This window comes from Pungitius pungitius, chromosome 17, assembly GCF_949316345.1.
Source record: "Pungitius pungitius chromosome 17, fPunPun2.1, whole genome shotgun sequence".
NCBI classification, from domain to species: domain Eukaryota; kingdom Metazoa; phylum Chordata; class Actinopteri; order Perciformes; family Gasterosteidae; genus Pungitius; species Pungitius pungitius.
In genome coordinates this window covers 13,065,370-13,083,343 of record NC_084916.1, presented here as the reverse complement: position 1 = coordinate 13,083,343, position 17,974 = coordinate 13,065,370, and the positions used below count along the sequence as shown (strand labels likewise).

Below are 17,974 nucleotides of genomic sequence, written 5' to 3'. Positions count from 1 at the left end.
CTGAGCAGCGTGATGCTGAGGATGCGACGCAATGACAGATGCTCTGCGTGGCTGGAGAGAACTCGAATAATTAGAGAAACTTAACTCCTCTTCCCTTTGCTTTGTATTCCTTCTGATTTACAACAATACATGAGGTAATCTGGATTATATTTACAAGTCTGTGCCAACTCTATAATGTCACAATTTATTTTAAAGTAAGATATATAATGCTCTTCGAAATAAATTGTTGTAAAAGGTGTTGTTTTTTACGCGTTTGTTTATTTAAAGCGGACACTATACACGCACGGCTAAAGGGCATTAGTTAAACTCACAGGATGTCCCGCCTATGCCACGTTCCTATTGGCCGCAAAAACTCACCGAGCGCTGCGATTGGTGAAAATCCCGGTCCGTCGGCACAGTTCAATTCGGCTTTCCTGACTTGACAGCTGTCACTGCACGCCGAGGTCAAGGGGAAAGAAGCATGGCTGCGTTGTTTAGAGGGTCGCGAAATGCATTGTTACGTTGGACTAAACACGTCGACATTGCTTTCGGTAACGTACACCTTTATGTTGTCGCCCTGCTTCAGCCGTTTTTTTCCCTGCCGCGGAGGGGGGGGGGACGCAACATTTTCTGCTGTCAGCCCGCTAGCTTAGCTTGTTAGCAATCTGAAGAAAAGTGTGGATGCTTACGTCTCGTGTTGGTAAAGTGCATCGCTGGACACAATGTTCCCGAGTGGACCGCCCGCTGCGGGGGGGTCTTCAGTCATGCGGCACGTGGGACCATGTGCTTAAAGCGTATGAGCGTGATGAAATGTGAAGCAATGACCAGCAAGAAGCAAAAAAAAAAAAAAATCTGCACACTGTATTATGCTTTAACGTTAGGTGCAGTTGTTCTCAGTTGAACAATTGTCTCTTCTTGCTGTAATATTGCCACCACATCTACTCTGTCCCGCCCCTCTGCAATGCAACAGGGCACTGTGGATACACATTTTATTGTTCATGAGATGCCACTTGAATCCCACTTCACTGGCCCTTTCCTCACTGCATCTCTAGTATGTGTTGCTTAAATGGAGGGTGCTGTGAACCCTTGCATTACATTCTGATGGTTAACCTGGCTACAGTGGTCCTTTCTGCTAAAGAACTCCCCTCTCCCGTGGCAATGCCTTTTATAATGCGGAGCTGGTCCTTCACAGCCAACATAACATCAGCCATATTTTTTTTTTGTGAAGTTATTATTACTATTATCTTAATTAGAATGGATGGATATTTTTATAGATGGCCTAAACTAGTGGCCAAGTACCCTCTAATCGATGAAGTCAATCACAAAAACAATTTTACATTTTTCATCAGCCTGAAATTGGGAAACAATGGTTCTTCTACAGGTTCGGGTTCCCTCGTCAGATCGTGCACAACTTTCTGAAGACTAAACAACTAGACGACCAGCGTGAACATGATGGATGCCTACTGGGCGTTTCCATGATAATTCTAAACCAACTGCTCTAAAGGAAAGATTATAATCTTTCAACAAGAGAGAAAATAGTATTAGAGACAATGACAAATTAAGCACGGTAATGGTGCAAGATGCTGGAAGAAGCACATTTTTAATTGTTGTTTTTATGTAATTGACATTTCGATGAACATTAAAGTATACCATGATAGATGTTGGTTTGTAATTTAGGAAAAAACTGATGCCCACTAAGCAACACTTAATGAAAACATATCTGTGTTGGTCACGTTAGCGTATCGCCTTGAAGCAATCTTAAAATCTCTGGAGTAATGGTGGTGTGTACCGCATGAGCCGAGAGGTCGGTGGAATTGAAGGCAGTAGTCTCTGTTCGGCCTTCCCTCTCTGGCTCTTTTCCCGCCGCTGGAGTCTGCTTGGTTCACTGCCAGAGTTTCCACTCTGTTTAGTATCTGTTGACCTGGCTGGACCTTGAATGAGCCGACAGCGTTTAATAGCTTTAAGCAGGTTGTAAGTTTCAGCTGGAAGATTTTCTTTGTTGTTACTGATCCCGATACTTTAACCCCCTCGCACTCCTGAAGGCGTCTTTGTTATCCTCCATCAGCGTCAACGCGATCGATGGCCTCCAAGACCCCGGTGGGGTTTGTTGGCCTGGGCAATATGGGCAGCCCCATGGCCAAAAACCTCTTGAGAAACGGTTATCCTGTCATTGCCACCGACGTCTTCCCCGAGTCTTGCAAGGAGCTGCAGGACATCGGTGCTCAGGTAGCACTCAGTCCTTTGTCACGTATTGGACATTTAACAGTTCACTTTTTACTTTTATTTTGGCAATATTGGCCAATGACGACTCTGATTTTCAGGTGGTAGACTCTCCCGCGGAGGTGGCAGAGAGAGCAGACCGCATTCTCACAATGCTGCCCTCCAGTCCCAACGTCATCGAAGTCTACACGGGTCCAAATGGCATCCTCAAGTAAGTCATATTTTACTGTCACAGGCCCCCGATGTGGCACTCGTGCAAGCCCAGACCTATGTCGTTTTAAAAACTAGAAAAAAAAGAACCGCGACTATTGCCGCGTGTTTACTTAACCGTCGGATTGTATTCTAACAAATTATTTCATGCACTATGCATGACGCCGTAATGCACTCGGGTTTTGCCCATTTCAGGAAGGTGAAGAAGGGAACGCTGTTGATCGACTCCTCCACCATCGACCCCGCCGTCTCAAGAGAGATGGCAGCAGCTGCAGAGAAGATGGGCGCCGTGTTCATGGACGCTCCGGTGTCGGGAGGTAATGTGCACCTCTTTGAAATCATCCTCCACGCACGTTTGATCCCGTGGTCCTGTGATCATTTGGATATGAGTTCTTTGACTAGTTCAAGCCGTCTGAAGGCTTTGTTCGATCTCTATTCAAGACCACGACCAGTGGTCCGGCGTTATTAAATGAATTGAGAGGAGCGGCAGGTTGGCTGTGTCAAAAGTAGAATCAGAATTCCAACGACAGCGCGAGGCCTCTGACCCCTCGATCTCACTTTTTGAACCGTCTTACACTCTTTTGTGTACCTAAACCATGAACCTGTTGCGTTAGGGCTCGGACATGGGTTGTAATTACCCAGCGGGCCGGGCCACTAGGTGCCCTCTCCACGTTTTATTGCCGCTTTTGACCGGGGGTCTGAAAGGCAAGGTTAAGGTTTTTTTTTTAAGTCCTCATTATGTTGGTGCCGTCTGCTGGCGACGGCTCCTTGACAGAGCACAGGGCCGCCAGCCGCCCTTAATGGGCTGAGCCGCGGCGGAGAATCCCGTGTCAGAGCTTTTCATGTTGATGGAGCCGTAATGGCGGGTATCCCGTGTTAGTGCCTTTCATGTCAGATAAAGAGTCATAAAGAGGAGAGAATCTGCCCTCGCATGGAGTGCAGGAGAGGAAAAGAGGGAGATAAGACATGAAGGAGACACATTGCAGTAAAGCTGTCCATCCCTCTCTCTTTCTCACACACACTATTCCTTCAGGTATGCAGCTACGTCCTGGCACTCCTGCTCATGTGACTAATAACTGATCTCATGCTATCGGCTTTTTCAGTTGCAACAGCCTTTTTTAATTCACGCACAGAAATGCAGCTCCGGCCCTCGTCCACGCAAACACAGACTTGGCCCACACGTGCGTGTTTACCAGCTGGCGTCTGCGGGGCAAGCCGACTGCAGTCGGCGAGATCACAGCCTTAAACCTGTTACTCTCCCTTAACACACACACACACACACACTGTTTACATACCGTAGACGGGGCACAGTTTGTGTGTGCGCGGTCCCCTGTGAAGGTTCTTCCTCTCCTGTCACTTAAATAAGGCTCTTTTACTAGCCTGAGATGACCAATGATTTACCCGCTGCCTCTGGCCTGTGCAGACGCTCTTCTTTCGTACACACATGCTTAGATCCTGCATCCACGCGCCCACCCATGTCACCACGAGACGTCTCCGAGTCAAATTTAAAACGGGCATGTGGCACTGAGAGAAGATCCTTTAAGGAAAAGTTTTTTTTTCCTTTTTCTGATAGGCTATTCTACTCATTTGAGTGGATCATGAAACAAAAGTGCCGAACATTAACCAGCCTCATCAAAGTTAATGTTATTATAAAGGGAAAACCTTTTTTGGTGTTTGTCTGATGAAACAAGTAATTTATAAATCACGGCTTTAATGACAAGTGATGGGTATTTTTCAGTAATTAAAAGTAATCACTCCGTTAACGCAAGTCATTGTCACTGCTATAGAATGCACATAGTGGGATCTAAAAGGAATCCTACTTGGAGGTGATGCTGTGACCTGATACACGGGTCGTGAATGTCAAATTCAGCATGTGGCAACTTCATGCGAAAATGGCAGACTTGTGTCCCTCCTTCCCCGCTGCTCTTTCCACATCTCTGTGGTTACATCCCCTGATTCAACCAGGAGGTGGCACCCTACCCAAATAGGGCATTGTCATCCTTGTGTGTGTGTGTGTGTGTGTGTGTGCTCGTGCTCGCTGGCAAGAGGGAAGGTGGCTCAGCCAGTACTCTTATTAATGCTATAAGAGACAATACACTCAACACACCGTCTGTGATCCGTCTTACGCTGTTGTAGTCTCTGGTTTTAGCATTTTTTTTTTCATTTAGATTTTTTCTAAAGAGGTAAATTGTGTGGATGTGGTGGGGCATTTTACACAGATGTGTGTGTGTAGTGTGCGTCACTAGAGGTTTGGCCACCAACTCTAGGATCTGAATAACAGTCTAAACCTTTTTGAGCAATAAAAAAAAAAAAAACCTTCTCACAGGCATCTTGCTGGCTTCTCTTTTTGCACTTTCACCAGTGTCTTGGCTTATCTATCTATCTATCTCTATCTATCTTACACACAAGCCTCAATTAGGAGTTGAGGTAACACATTGCTCCATAGACACAGTTATATTAGCTTTGTCACTGGTTCGTCAGGCCCACTAACATTTGCTTGCACAGACACATGCACACACACACGCACAACGCTTCTACCGCTGTCTGGTGTCATTAAATGCGTCCGCATGCAAAGTCGACCCACAACAAAACAAGCTCTGATGTCACAGGCCCAGGGTGTTGGCACAGTGATGGCAAAAATAGGCGGTCTGGATAACAAGCAACAGGGTCGTTAGCAGTAATTACCCAGAATGCCTTTGTTTGTGTCTGTGTGCCCGTGGTGGGCTGCCACATTGCTAACAGACTATATGGCTTTCAAAAAGGCCCTAAATCCCCTTTTTCTCAGCGTGTTTTTTGTTTGTTTTTATTCCTTTTTGCCGGCGCTGGGAAAGCGGGCTCTCGGCGCGAATGAAAGCGAGAAGGAGCCGAGCCGCTGTGGGAACGCGGGCACTCGGCCCAACGGCGCTTGTTTGCGAGCTCTTCTAATCCGCCGCTAACTGCCTCTTTAGGCCGGGGTCCTCGACACCTCTCTAATCATAGCCACACCACATCCACCGAAGGCCTGAGCGTTGTTGCAGTGTGTCATTTGCCCGACAGTTTGAACGCCATCCCCCCCCCCCGCCCCCCCGGCCTGTAGCAGCTTGTTCGGACCGGCGCTGGCAGCGGACCGATCCTCAGTCGGCGCCGACAAGCCACGTCTTTGCTGACTGCAACAGGCTCCGTTTCCCCCTCCAGGCAAACGGGACCTCAGACATGAGATCGATCCAGAAAGGTGTTTGTAGTTCACTGGTCCCCCCCCCCCCCGAATATGAGCTTACAAACAGTGAAATGGAAGGTAGCCATCCAACAGCTCACCACATCTGCTTCTTCTTGTTCTATTACTCCCGACAACATCTGAATGCTTTTTCAATGACTGTTGTCTAGTTACATTTTTAGTGATCAGTGTGAAACGCATTGCATTTTTTGTGTGTTTCGTGTAACATACTCTTCATCTGAAGACTCATATTTTCCAAATGAATGAAAAGGACCTTTTTCTGATTTTGCCATTATGGTGGTTGAACAGACTTTTATTACAGCAAAATAATCAAATTCATTACTTAAACAGGAATGGCATGATTTTTTTTCTCAAGTATTTGGTTTTTAATACAAACACCAACAACGATACACAAGTGTTAACTTGGACTTCTAACAATTAAAATATCTGTAACTAGTTAAACACTGTTTTAGTCAACGAGGAAGACTAAACTTGTGCTCTTACAACCTTCCACTGGTATTTGTGCAGAGGAGGGAGCAGAAGAGCCCCGAGGGCAGTTCAGGAGTCCGGTTGGACGGGCAGAGGGGGCGGGACTCTGGATGTCTGTCAAGTTGATGGCTCACCAGTACTAGAGTCAGCGGTCCAAAGGCTCCATTAGCATAACAAGCCTCTCACTGAAGGGTTCGCAGTGAATGGGAGTAGAGGCGGTTTTGTGGGGGGTAGAGTGACCAGGGATGGGGTGGGTGGGTGGGGCTGTAGCCTATGCTCCAGATGGGGGTAGACCCCCAGCAGCTGGGGACTGGCTCTCGCATCTCTCCTCGTATGTCATCTGTTGTGCGTCTTTGCGCGCGGCTGCAGACAAATAGTAAGCAGGCGCACAAACTCCCGACACAAAGTCTGTCAAATGTCACCCAGACGCCCCGCTGCATGTCGCTCACCTAAAACTGAATTAGCATTCTGTCCGTGTGAAGGTCAGTTTTGTGTGTGTGTGTGTGTGTTTGTCCCAGCCTTCTAACAGCCTAATTGGGGATGATTATTAACTTGCTTCGTTCTAGATGAGTCTCGTTGGGCCAGAGAGAGAGAGAGAGGGGGAATTGATTGAGGTGCACCTCTCCTGCTCCCGCCATCCTGTGTCACCTACGCCATTGACCAGCCTCTCCCCTACGGGATGGAGTTTATACTGATGGTGGTGGTGGTGATGATGATGATGATGATGAGGGATGGCCTGGTCAATAGGCACACATTACAAACTAAAGCCTTTTAGGTTGTTTTATCCACGAAAATATGTTGACGCGCTAAACTCCATAAAATCTTCTTTCGCTCTTGAATGAGCCCCAAAGACCCAGACGTTCCCCCCCGTCGGTGTTCTCAGCGAGTGTTTGTGAGCACGATCAGTTCTCATGGCTCTGCGCTCGTTAACTGAGACCGATAAAGACTCTGTTTTTAACCGAGGAGAATTACAGAAGTTGGCGGATAAACCGTTGAAAGTGTGCTTTTTTTTTCTTTTTTTAAAAATGTCTGAACAAATTTAGTAAGCGCGCAGCCTCTTTCTGTTCCACGCATCCACTCGGCCTCCGTCACGCTTTTTACTGGGGACTTTAGGTTTTTAATTTGTTTTAGAAAAAAGAGCTACCCTGGCTTGTAATTATAACGGTGGAGCACAGGAGGCCGCGCTGTTGGCCTGTAAACAACCAACCAGCCCCCACTGGCGCTCCCTGCCAGCGCCCCCCCCCCCCCCTTTGACTCGAGGCCGTTGGACTATTGGGGATCTTGTCTCTTCTCTGATAACAGATGATTGTCAGCTGAGCCGAATCAGTTTCAAGTCCATGTGCATGGACTTGTTGTTTGAAGTCAGGGGTTTGTTTGCACTTCACCTCGACTTGAAGGCGTGACACAAAATTCATGAAGTGAGAACACTCAGCTGGTCCAAACTCTGCTAACATCCCTTTTTGTATGGTGTGTGTGTGTGTGTGTGTGTGTGTGGCTATGGGTGTAGTTTGCGTAGCCTCATAGTCCCAAATGTAGTTTAATTTAAACCCACCACCAATAAAATGTGCCTACTGGTTCACACGCTGCTCGTAACTCCAAAGACACGGCCTCAGAAGCGCCAACTGACGTCGTATTGGCCACGGCTCCCGGGGTCGGCACCTGTCCGTATCGCGCGCTCACACACACACACACACACACACACACACACACACACACACACACACACACACACACACACACACACACACACACACACACAGAGGAACCCACACAGTGATACTGCATGCACGTGTACTCAGACGTTCGCCGGGGCTTTGCACATACACGCACCACTTCAGAAAGAGCGCACGTTTTTTTAAAAGGTTACGAGTCTGTCGTGAATCGCTTCGGTTGATTATTTTCTGTGTAGTGAAAGAAGTGCTAATGAAGTGAGTGTTCACTACAAACGATCCAAACCGAGGTCGTTCCTCTGATCTCCCTTTTTTTGGCCTTTTCACACAACCGCTCTCACCCTCCTTCATGTTCCTGGTGGACGCCTGTTGTCAAGGCCTCGCTGCCAAGCATCTGTCCTCTTTTAAAACTTCCATCTTGTTAATAGCGCAGATCAGATGAAGGAGATGTCTGTGTGCGTCTTTTAATTGAGTGGAAGTCAACTCGCTAGGGCCACACACACACACACACACACACACACACACACAACTACAGATGTGCGCTCGCAGACACAGTGTGTCCTCTTCATACATCATGCAACATATTGTGGGAGCCACTTCCAATCCGCTAACCCTTTCATGCTGCACAGTAAACGCCACAAAGTGGCTCATTAATATTCCAGCCAGCTTCATGCTGCATGCTCTAAAAGAATATTTGCGCTGTGGGGCGGGGGGGGGGGGGGTTGGATACCCACCGCTATACTCACCTGACTCTGCTGCCCTGGAGCTGGACGAGTGTAAGTGACCAAGGAGAGAGGTGGTTCTTTCCCCAAAGGAATCATTTCCCAAGAAAGAGTCGCTTGCCAGACAATAGAGTTTTTATTTTTCTATCCCCCACACCCTCTCAACTCCACTCCTTAAAAAATTCACACATGCACATTGTCGTCCCCCCCCCCTACCCCCACCCCCCCTAGGGGGCGGTGTGTAGTTGTGCCGTGCTAACGATTCCCTACTGTCACTCCCGCTGGGATGGATGAGCCGGCGGGCCCGGCGCTCAGGAAGCCTCATTAGGATTCCTCTTTAATCCGTCTCTGACAGGACCAGTCCGAGAACGGGATGTCCCCCCCCCCCCCCCTCCCCCCCCCCTCACACACACACACACACTACATAGACAATGTCACAAAATTGCACAGCACACGCAAGCACAAGTCCACTTTTGCCCATGCACAATGAACAGACTCCCCCAACACACACATTGTTATGCTAATGATGTGTTATTCTTCCAACAAGGATCTTCCATCATCCCGGTGTCACTACCTATAGAAATCCACTACAGATCATAAGAGCTTATTATGGGTGATTAGTTAATTTGAGGGGGGGAGGTAGGAAGAGAGAGATTGTTTTCCTTCTCTTCTGTTGACCACACGTCTCTCTCTCTCTCTCTCCTCCTTGGTCTTCCTTTTCCCTCCCTTTCATTCCTTCGTGAGGTGTATCGATCGGCACATTGACCGCGTTATCAATAATCTCCTCTTTAGGCGTCAGTGATCTCCCCTAATGAACCAGCGCAGTTGTCACACGGCTCTCTTGTGTGCGTTTTGCGGGGTTTGTCTGAAAGCGAGCCGTACACAAGAGGGTCCCAATTTTTTTACAACCAACGTGAAGAAAGCTCCATTTGAATTGTTTACACAACTAACCTCAAAGACATTAAAAACAGAAGATATAAATGACAAAAAAAAGGGCTAAATCTTTGGTGTGCACGGCCTGTGGACCATGTGTGTGTGTGGCGGCCTTATGTTGAGCGTGTGTTCGCAGGCAGCAGCAGCAGCGTGGGCATCGGGCTTTCATTATGTGGCCCTAATGACCCGCTGACAGCTCAACACTGACACTCAAACAACACACACACACACACACACGTACAGTGTGCTCGTACAGGCAACATCATACACTTGACAAAAGAACAGCCAATTAAATTAGGGGGAGGGCAAAAAATATTTCTGTTTGTGGTTCACGTGAATATACAGTTAGTCTCGTCCCTCGTCAAAAAAGTCTGATAATGTGATTTCAGCTGTTTAGTCCCCAGTAATTCCCTTTTAATTATTAACACAGACATTATTAAGCTTTCGTTATTAAGAGGCCTTTCATTAGAGCCAGACGACACCCTGAAGAGACATTTGAACACTCTTCTTACCTTTCTCTTTTCTCCCTTTCTTATTTTTCGGAGAGTGGAAAAGTCACTTTGCATACATGATCGCAGCCTTTGGACAGCTGCATTACTTTTGTGTGTGTGTGTGAGTGTGTGTGTGTGTGTGTGTGTGCGCGTACATGGTCCGCATTCTTTATTTACTCAACCCATATTTAATCAGTCAGATCAACAAGATTAACCACAATAAAACATGGAGGTTATACACCGACGCGTCAGACAACAACAACCAATCAATTATTTTCTATAATTGTACTTAAGAGCTTTTAATACGTTTTCTCTAAACCTTTATTTTCTCACTGAATGGCTATGGGCGAAAAGTGCCACACAGGTCCATTTACCATGATGAGAATTGACCCTGAATGGCTTCAATAACGAAGCAGTGCCTGGTGAGAGTGAAGCAAAAATAAAGAGAACTTTACAATTCCTCACAAATCTCTGCACGGCGATCTGCATCATGCAGCGAACAACGAGTGGATGCATCCATACACAACGGAGCTGCGTACAAATGTAGGAGAGATCTGCCTCCTGGCCTCAGTGCAGAAACATTTATTTCTCATTTTATGTGTGTGTGTGTGTGTACAGTATGTAGATAGCAGATTGCATTGATTGCAATCAATGAAGCTAATCAATGAAGCATTAAAGGGGGCGTCTCCATTGAAGGAGGCTCAGGACGGCCTGTGGAGTGGGCATGGGGGGGGGGCGGGGGGTTGCAGTTGCCTCCCACAACATGGCACGCTCCTTAAGCCATCAGGCATGGGGAGGGACGCCTAATTGAACATGATAAAGTGTAAAGTTAATTACCCCTCACGCCTGTCACTGATACTCCCGGGAGGGGGGGGGCGAGATGCTGGCCTCAGGCACAGCTGTTCGTGTGTGTGTGTGTGTGTGTGTGTGTGTGTGTGTGTGTGTGTGTGTGAGAGAGAGAGACACACACACACACAGAGCGTAAGGGTTACAGGACAAAAGGCAAGAGCTCCCGAGAGGGTTGTGCAGAAGATGATGGCAACAATCAGCTTTTAAAGATACCTCCGTCCCTCTGGCGCACCACTACTTAACACGCCTATGAGTCCAACGCACACAAACACACACACACACAGAAAAGTGCACAGCTGACCTTTTAGACGCAGTTGTTGTAGTGTTGAAACAGTCAAGTGGTTGATTTATTATATTCTTTTGTTGGGCAAATCCATACATGTTAGTTTGGAAACACCGGTTATCTTGTGCTCACGAGGATTTCTGTTTTAGGTTTAGTTTAATTCATCTCACTCGTCACCCTTGTCTACATTTTGATGGTTGTTGCAGGTCCACGAGTCTGGGTGCAACCATTTCAGAGAATAGGGGTGGATATGTTGGTCATGTGTCCCACTGACTTGGACACAGTATGCGTCCCCCCCCCCCCCCCCCCAAGTTGGCCTCAACACGGAGTTTGAACATGTGTTTTTCTTGTTTAGGTGTCGGGGCTGCCAGCTTGGCCAAGTTGACCTTCATGGTGGGGGGGGTGGAGGAGGAATACAACGCTGCGCAGGAGCTGCTTACCTGCATGGGAGCGAATGTTGTCTACTGTGGACAGGTCGGCAATGGACAGGTAAAGAAGACACAGGCGTGCAAACACACACACACACACACACAGAGCAGATGGCAGGAACTGCTGCTTCGCTCAAATACACAAAGCTATTTACCCAGAGCATCCTAAACTTACTTTAAACGGAGTTTATATACCCGAAGTAAAGGCTTTGCCTAACTAATACCAAAATTCATTCCTAAGGTCCAATGTCCACTATTTTTAGGCTAATTTATCAATCAATTCTGAAGCTGGATCATTAGTTGTTTTTTTTTTTTTTTTAGACCAATCTACATTCTGTATTCTGTGCCATCCACACAGTAAAAGTGCCTTTTCTGCTTTCTTGTCAATCTTCTCTAGGCAGCGAAGATCTGCAACAACATGCTCCTGGCCATCGGGATGATTGGCACCGCAGAGACCATGAACCTTGGCATCAGGTATTATCAGCCACTGCTGCGTCTCACTGGTTTAAAAAAACAAAAAAACAAAAAGCGAGGATGAAATACTGGATTTACGTGGGAAAGGTTAATGTAGCTGTAACGGTTCGTGGTGGAGCGCAGGAATTATGACACAGGGAAACCTGTGAGTGGGCTATTAAAAGTAGACGTAGCTTAAACGTACACCAAGCGAGCCCTTCTCTGTGTGCGTGTGCGTGTGTTTGTGTGTGTGTGTGTGCGGTTCATAGAAGTGCAAAGGGGTCAGCCCAGCCCCAAGTTGGGGACGCCTCTCCCGGAGAAAGATGGATGAGGGGGAGGAGCCACAGAGTCTTGATTTGCATCTGCTGATTGAGTCTCACCAGTATCCCGTCAATGATCACTGCCTTTTTAATGTTTTTGTCGCCAAAACCATTTTGCTACAACTTGAAATATCTGCCTTTACCTAAGGAGTCATGATCAAGCCTTTTTGCATCCAAGTCTCCCTGTAGTGCAGATTCCCTTCAGAATCGACCTTTATATGTGAAAATAAGGCCCTCAATTATTTTTTTTCCCCCCCATTTACCTGAGCCAGATAAGTTCGTCACCTTTTGGAAGTGTGATTTTATTATTTACTTTATTTATACATATCCCTGTCAATAATAGACCGTTTCCTCTGGTCACCGTGATACTAATATAGGTTTTTATGGCTCGCTGTGTGTGTGTGTGTGTGACTCTTCTCACAGTGCGGCTGTGTTAGTGTCGCAGATTTATCTGTACTGAGACAGAGGAAGAAAATTGGCATGAGCAGTCACACATAAATCCCCCACAAGGCCTCTGAAATATGGAGGCATTAAGGGAGCAACACAGATTTACACATTGCCACACTGTCTCTGTTTCACACACACACACACACACACACACACACACACACACACACACACACAGATTTACATCCACTGACACTGAAGATGGCAATTTTCTACCAAACTAGAACAGCTTCTGCTCACTGTGCACATCATTATAACACATGCCTATGAAAAAAGCATTATAGTAGTAACTACTGCATCCCTTCACTTTCAATGTGAATTATTCTTTTTACATGCAGCACTGTCCCATTTTTGTTGTGTGTGTGTGCATAGTGCTTGTGGGTGTGTGTGTGTGTGTCTTTCCATGTGCGCCCCCCTTCTTTTTGCTAGCCAATCTCGGGGGCTTTATTAAAGGGTTTGACAAAGACTGTCAGCGTTTAGAGAGAGCCCACACCCGTAAATCTCCCATGCTGCATTGCGGCCCAGCCTTTTATGCAGAGAGGGTACTCTCTTAGGCGTATGTGTACAGACGCGCGCGCACACACAACACAAACCGACACAAATGCAGCTGAGCACTAGCAGCCAATTTACAGGAAAACCGCTATGAGATTTTATTATGCTGGACTTGGGCCTGATGGAGTGTTCCCTTTCTTCAAATGAGTGTATTTGTGCGTTTTCCCCTCACCTGTCTACATACAGACACTACGCACACACTCACAGACTCACACTCACAGACACGGCTCCGCTCGCGGAGCTAATTTGTTGATCCCGGATGGAAGCTCGGGCCGTCTCCAACAGAGCGTGGCGTTCTTTTAGTGCAAGGAATGGCCACGCATGACAATTATCAGCACACACACCCTGCCTGTCTGTCTGCTTCCCATCCCTATTTTCTTTTTTTTATTCTTTTCTTTTAATCCCTTCATTCCGTCGCTGCCTCCTGCGATGCTGCACGCTGCCGACCAGCCGGTCGGTGGACGAGCTGCAGACGGGTGCAGAGCGATTTGAATCGTGCACATGGAGATGAAAGGAGGAAGAAGAGTGTGTGTGTGTGTGTGTGTGTATATATAGCTGCACTCTGTCATGCATGCATACAAACACGCATGTACGCATATTTGTTCATTTCACGAGGAGAACAACGAACAAATCAAAGGGGAAACCAACAGCGGTTCTTATGTGCTGAGGGTCGCGAATGGGTTAGCCACAACAAACACCAACAGAGACACACATCTCTCCTCCCTAAATGAGTTGGCAGCATATGTTCGGATAAAGATTAAAGTTAGGTGATAAACGTGCCTAAATGGCATAGTAAAGTGTGCGTTTGTGTGTGTGTGTGTCGGTCCTCTCCTGTGGCATCGGGTGAGGAGCTAATTGCAATGAACTCCACCTGCTAGAGCTCCCCGGTACATAAACACCGTCCCCCCTTTCCTCCACCTGCCTCCCTCCCTCCCCACATTTCTTTAATGTGCGCTGGCATCGCACGGCAACACGTTCGTATCTTTGTGTTTCTATCCATGTCAATCTTGTTAAAGCGTGACATGTCCTCTTCTCCACGCAAATTACTGCAGGCGAGGAACGGCTCCACTGCGTCCGCTAATAACCACGTCTATGCGTGTGTGTTTGAGTGTGTGTGTGTGTGTGTGTGTCAGAGGAGCAGGAGGGGAACTTCATTGATTTATCGTTAACGGAGGACAACAGCTCCCCGTCAGCGTCTCTGGTCGCTATAACAAACGATCTGCGCGCTCGGACGCGCTTTATTGCAGCTCAGCCAGTAACCTTTTCAGCTGCTGACCCAGAACGCGAGGGAGGGGCCGCCCGCCCGCCTGTTGGGGGGTGGGGGGGGTGTGCGATGTCAAACATATGTCCCCCAGAGTCCTCAGACAGGGAGGTGTCAGCTGGGAAGACGAGGGGGAGGAAGAGGAGAAGAGAGGCAGGATGGCGACGGACGCTTTGAGACATAAACTGAAAAAGCCATCACGAACGAGACTGCCATTAAGAAATTGCGAGCGACAAAAAAGAAAAAGAAAACCCACTTAAGCCACTTTTCCAAAACAGTTGGGATTTAAAAAAATAAAAATAAACGCACACAAGCACGAACACAAAAGAGGCAAAGGGTGAGGGAGGAGGGAGGGACACGGAGTGTAAACGCAATTCACATTCTTAATTAGTTAGCAGACAGCTAATAAAAACAGTGGTAGTAATGGCAGAATGAGAGCCAGGTGGGGGGAGGGAGGGAGGGAGGCTGCTGGCCTTAAGAACCTATGATGGTTTAACAGTCATAGTGAGAGCAGAATAGACTTACAGGCCTGTAAGTAACAGTGAAGCGAGGCAGCCCGGGCTTGATGTGGTCCCGGCTCCACCATGGCCTTTTAAACCGTTAGCAGCGCTGCACAGACGCTGTAGTTACACCCTCTCTGCTGCGGTGGTTGACACGTTGTTTCACTCCCTGTAGCCCCGGAGGTTTGTCCTCTTGTGTAGGAAAGTAAGCGCGTACTTCTATACATGTCAGCGAGGTTTATCGCTCCCCGGTGCTGCTTAACCACTTCTCCTCCTCCACTTTTTTTTTTTTTTTTCATGAACGAGTGATGATGAGGGATAGATGTGCTGTTAAACATCAATACTGCATTAGCCAGCATTACAAAGCCTTCAGCCATTAACATTGAGGAATGGTCCCAGACTAGCAAAAGGTTCAATTGGGGTCACCGCAAGCACCAGCCGTCCCACACCCATCTTTCTGCTCCGTGCTGAAAAAAGGAATTCCATTATCAGTCATCTTGTATCCCGTCGGTCCCATTTCCTCGCTGTCTTTCTACGCAATGCCTCTTTCTCTATTCCGTCACTGCCATCGACCGCGTCCTGATCCTGATTCAGCGCGGAAAGATCCTGATTGTTTCCTTCTCCTTTTTTTTTCTTTTTTCGCCAGACTCGGTTTGGACCCCAAGCTGCTGGCGCAGGTCCTCAACATGTCCTCAGGTCGTTGCTGGTCCAGCGACGTGTACAACCCGGTCCCCGGCGTCATGGACGGCGTCCCCTCAGCCAACGGCTACCAGGGCGGCTTCGGAACCACGCTGATGGCCAAGGTACACCCTGCGAATGCAAAAAAAGAATGTCCCACGGCCCGAGGCCGACGTCAAATCCCTGTCTCCAAGCTGCATTCACAATGACGGATAAATAAAACGGCGAAATAGGAGCAAATCGTCCCATTTGAAAAGTTGTAAGCAGCAAGTGTTTGGTATTTTCCCCCCCGGCTAAATGAGCCGATGAATCATTTATCAAGTTGTTGCCATTTAGTTTTCTCCTGCTGCCATTATTCTTGCTTTTTTTCTTTGTCTCTCAACCCTGCAATTTACTCCCTTTCTACTGTTCTTTTGTGTCCGCGTGATGCTCCTCTTCACTCAACCCATCTGTGCCTTCATTTTACCGTCCCTGCATTCGCTCCTCTGTATGGGCCAGCTTGCATTCTTGGAACATTTGGTGAACCTGGGGGGAGTCTCTTAATGCACTGTGCAGTTTATATTACAAACCCCAAACTTGGGAGATCGGACAAAATGATGATGAACACGTGCAGCCATTGTTGGATGAACAAAAATAGATTATAGTGTTTGTCCAACATTCTAACACTGGCCTCCCTTTTCTCCCTGTGTGTCTCTGTTTGTAGGATCTTGGTTTGGCTCAAAACACTGCGACTAACACTAAGACACCCATCCCTCTGGGTTCCCTCGCCCACCAGATCTTCAGAGTCATGTGCTCCCGCGGCTACGCTAACAAGGACTTCTCCTCCGTCTTCCAATTCCTGCGCGAGGAGGAAGGCCAGTGAATGGAGGGGGGGGGGGGGGGAAGCACAGTTGACTGATGTTACCGTACATAAACACACACTTGCACACACACACACACACACACACACGAGTGCCCCTTATCCCGCTATGCTCAGGAGAGACTAAGGCCCTGCCCTCAGGCACAGAGCGGCAGTTCCAATTAACATACTGTATGTCGGCACGTGTTCCCCGGTAGCCTTAGCCGAATCGTCTGCATGGCGGACATGCAAAGAATGACCTCAGATCAGTATCTAGAGACAAAGAAACTCTCTTCCCACTCTGCAAGGAGAGGCCTGAGTGGGGGGGGGGGGGGAAGACGCGAGGCTGGAAGAGGCACGGGGTGGTTTCCACGTACCAGGTGGAGATTATGTGGGTTTTCACGTTGACGGCTCTAGGTGTGCTTTGGTCGGGTTCTTGCTTATGGACCGCTGCCCAAATGGCTGGCCCGTCAATGACGGGACCGAAAAGAAAACGTAAGGTACAGAAAGAGCAGAATTTAGGTTCCTTTTAATCCTTTTCACTTCTGGAGGAAATCTTCTCAGCCCTACGTGGAGGGTGACCAAAGCCAGCCACTCGTTTTGTTACATTTCTTTTATATTTGGGGAAAAAAGGGGTGTCGTGCAATCGTGAAATGACCACTTGAACTCGTTTGAATACTGTGATTATGTACCTGGTTATTTTTGCACTGTGTGTGTGTGCGCATTGGAACGCAATGTGCCGGGCCATTTTGATACAGTTACACAATCTCATTGACCGAACCTCTCTTTGATGTCTACATCTGCTCTTTGAGCCACTAGAGTATTATTTTTTTGACCAACACTGTTTGAATTTTATACTGTTGACTACAAAATGTGGTTCTCATCCTCGAGCACTCGGTTCCCTGTTTTGACTTGAACTGAAGTCCATCCTCACACGTTTCTTCTGTCGCCACCTCTTTACTTGTACTACACGTATGTAAGTGAGGAACGTTCCTCTCGGCTCTGAACAAATGTACATAATGTATATTACGTATTGTTGGATAGTGATGAAGAGAAACCTGGACTGTCATGTTTTGTAGTAAAATGTATTAATAGTGGTTACAGTTTGTCTTTGCTCTGTGAAGCAGGTCTTCAGTCACACTGCAGCCTGAAAATAAAAGATCTGCCGTGTATTTGGTGTCAGTCCGGTTTTGTATCACTGGAATAAGACTTGATAAAGGTGTTGCTCTTTTCTCTTTGCATATTGGAAATATTTTAACCGGTTGACCTTTCGGCCCATAAGACACAACAATTGATTAGTTCTACAAGCCACGCCCAAGATACACATCTGATAATGAGACGATCATGATCGACTATAGGAGTGAGGAAGTTAAACCACCGCCTCTTAATCGCAACTTTTACTAAATATCAACTAGAAATCTAACTGCAGTGGGGGAGCAGGGGAGATAAGGGCCTCTT

The 17,974-nt window shown here is 47.4% G+C and overlaps 1 protein-coding gene across 2 annotated transcripts; it reads left to right on the top strand.

Moving 5' to 3' along the window:
• Nucleotides 1-56: 56 nt before the first annotated feature.
• Nucleotides 57-17,688, top strand: hibadha (3-hydroxyisobutyrate dehydrogenase a). 2 transcript variants are annotated; one of them, XM_037474490.2, is made up of 8 exons: nucleotides 57-134; nucleotides 2,045-2,205; nucleotides 2,301-2,410; nucleotides 2,605-2,726; nucleotides 11,395-11,528; nucleotides 11,865-11,941; nucleotides 15,647-15,803; nucleotides 16,382-17,688. In XM_037474490.2, exons 2-8 carry the CDS (start codon nucleotides 2,059-2,061, stop codon nucleotides 16,538-16,540), a joined length of 906 nt encoding a protein of 301 aa, XP_037330387.2. In that variant the 5' UTR covers nucleotides 57-134; nucleotides 2,045-2,058; the 3' UTR covers nucleotides 16,541-17,688. The 2 variants fall into 2 exon arrangements, with proteins under 2 accessions (XP_037330387.2, XP_037330386.2); XM_037474489.2 differs by lacking the exon at nucleotides 57-134 and adding an exon at nucleotides 383-530.
• Nucleotides 17,689-17,974: the final 286 nt, after the last annotated feature.

Excerpts from the sequence above, each read along its gene's own strand:
- hibadha (XM_037474489.2), top strand. The coding sequence starts at position 461 with ATGGCTGCGTTGTTTAGAGGGTCGCGAAATGCATTGTTACGTTGGACT. Across the intron at positions 2,206-2,300 it reads TGCAGGACATCGGTGCTCAG|GTGGTAGACTCTCCCGCGGA; the intron begins GTAGCACTCAGT and ends TCTGATTTTCAG. Across the intron at positions 15,804-16,381 it reads GAACCACGCTGATGGCCAAG|GATCTTGGTTTGGCTCAAAA; the intron begins GTACACCCTGCG and ends CTCTGTTTGTAG.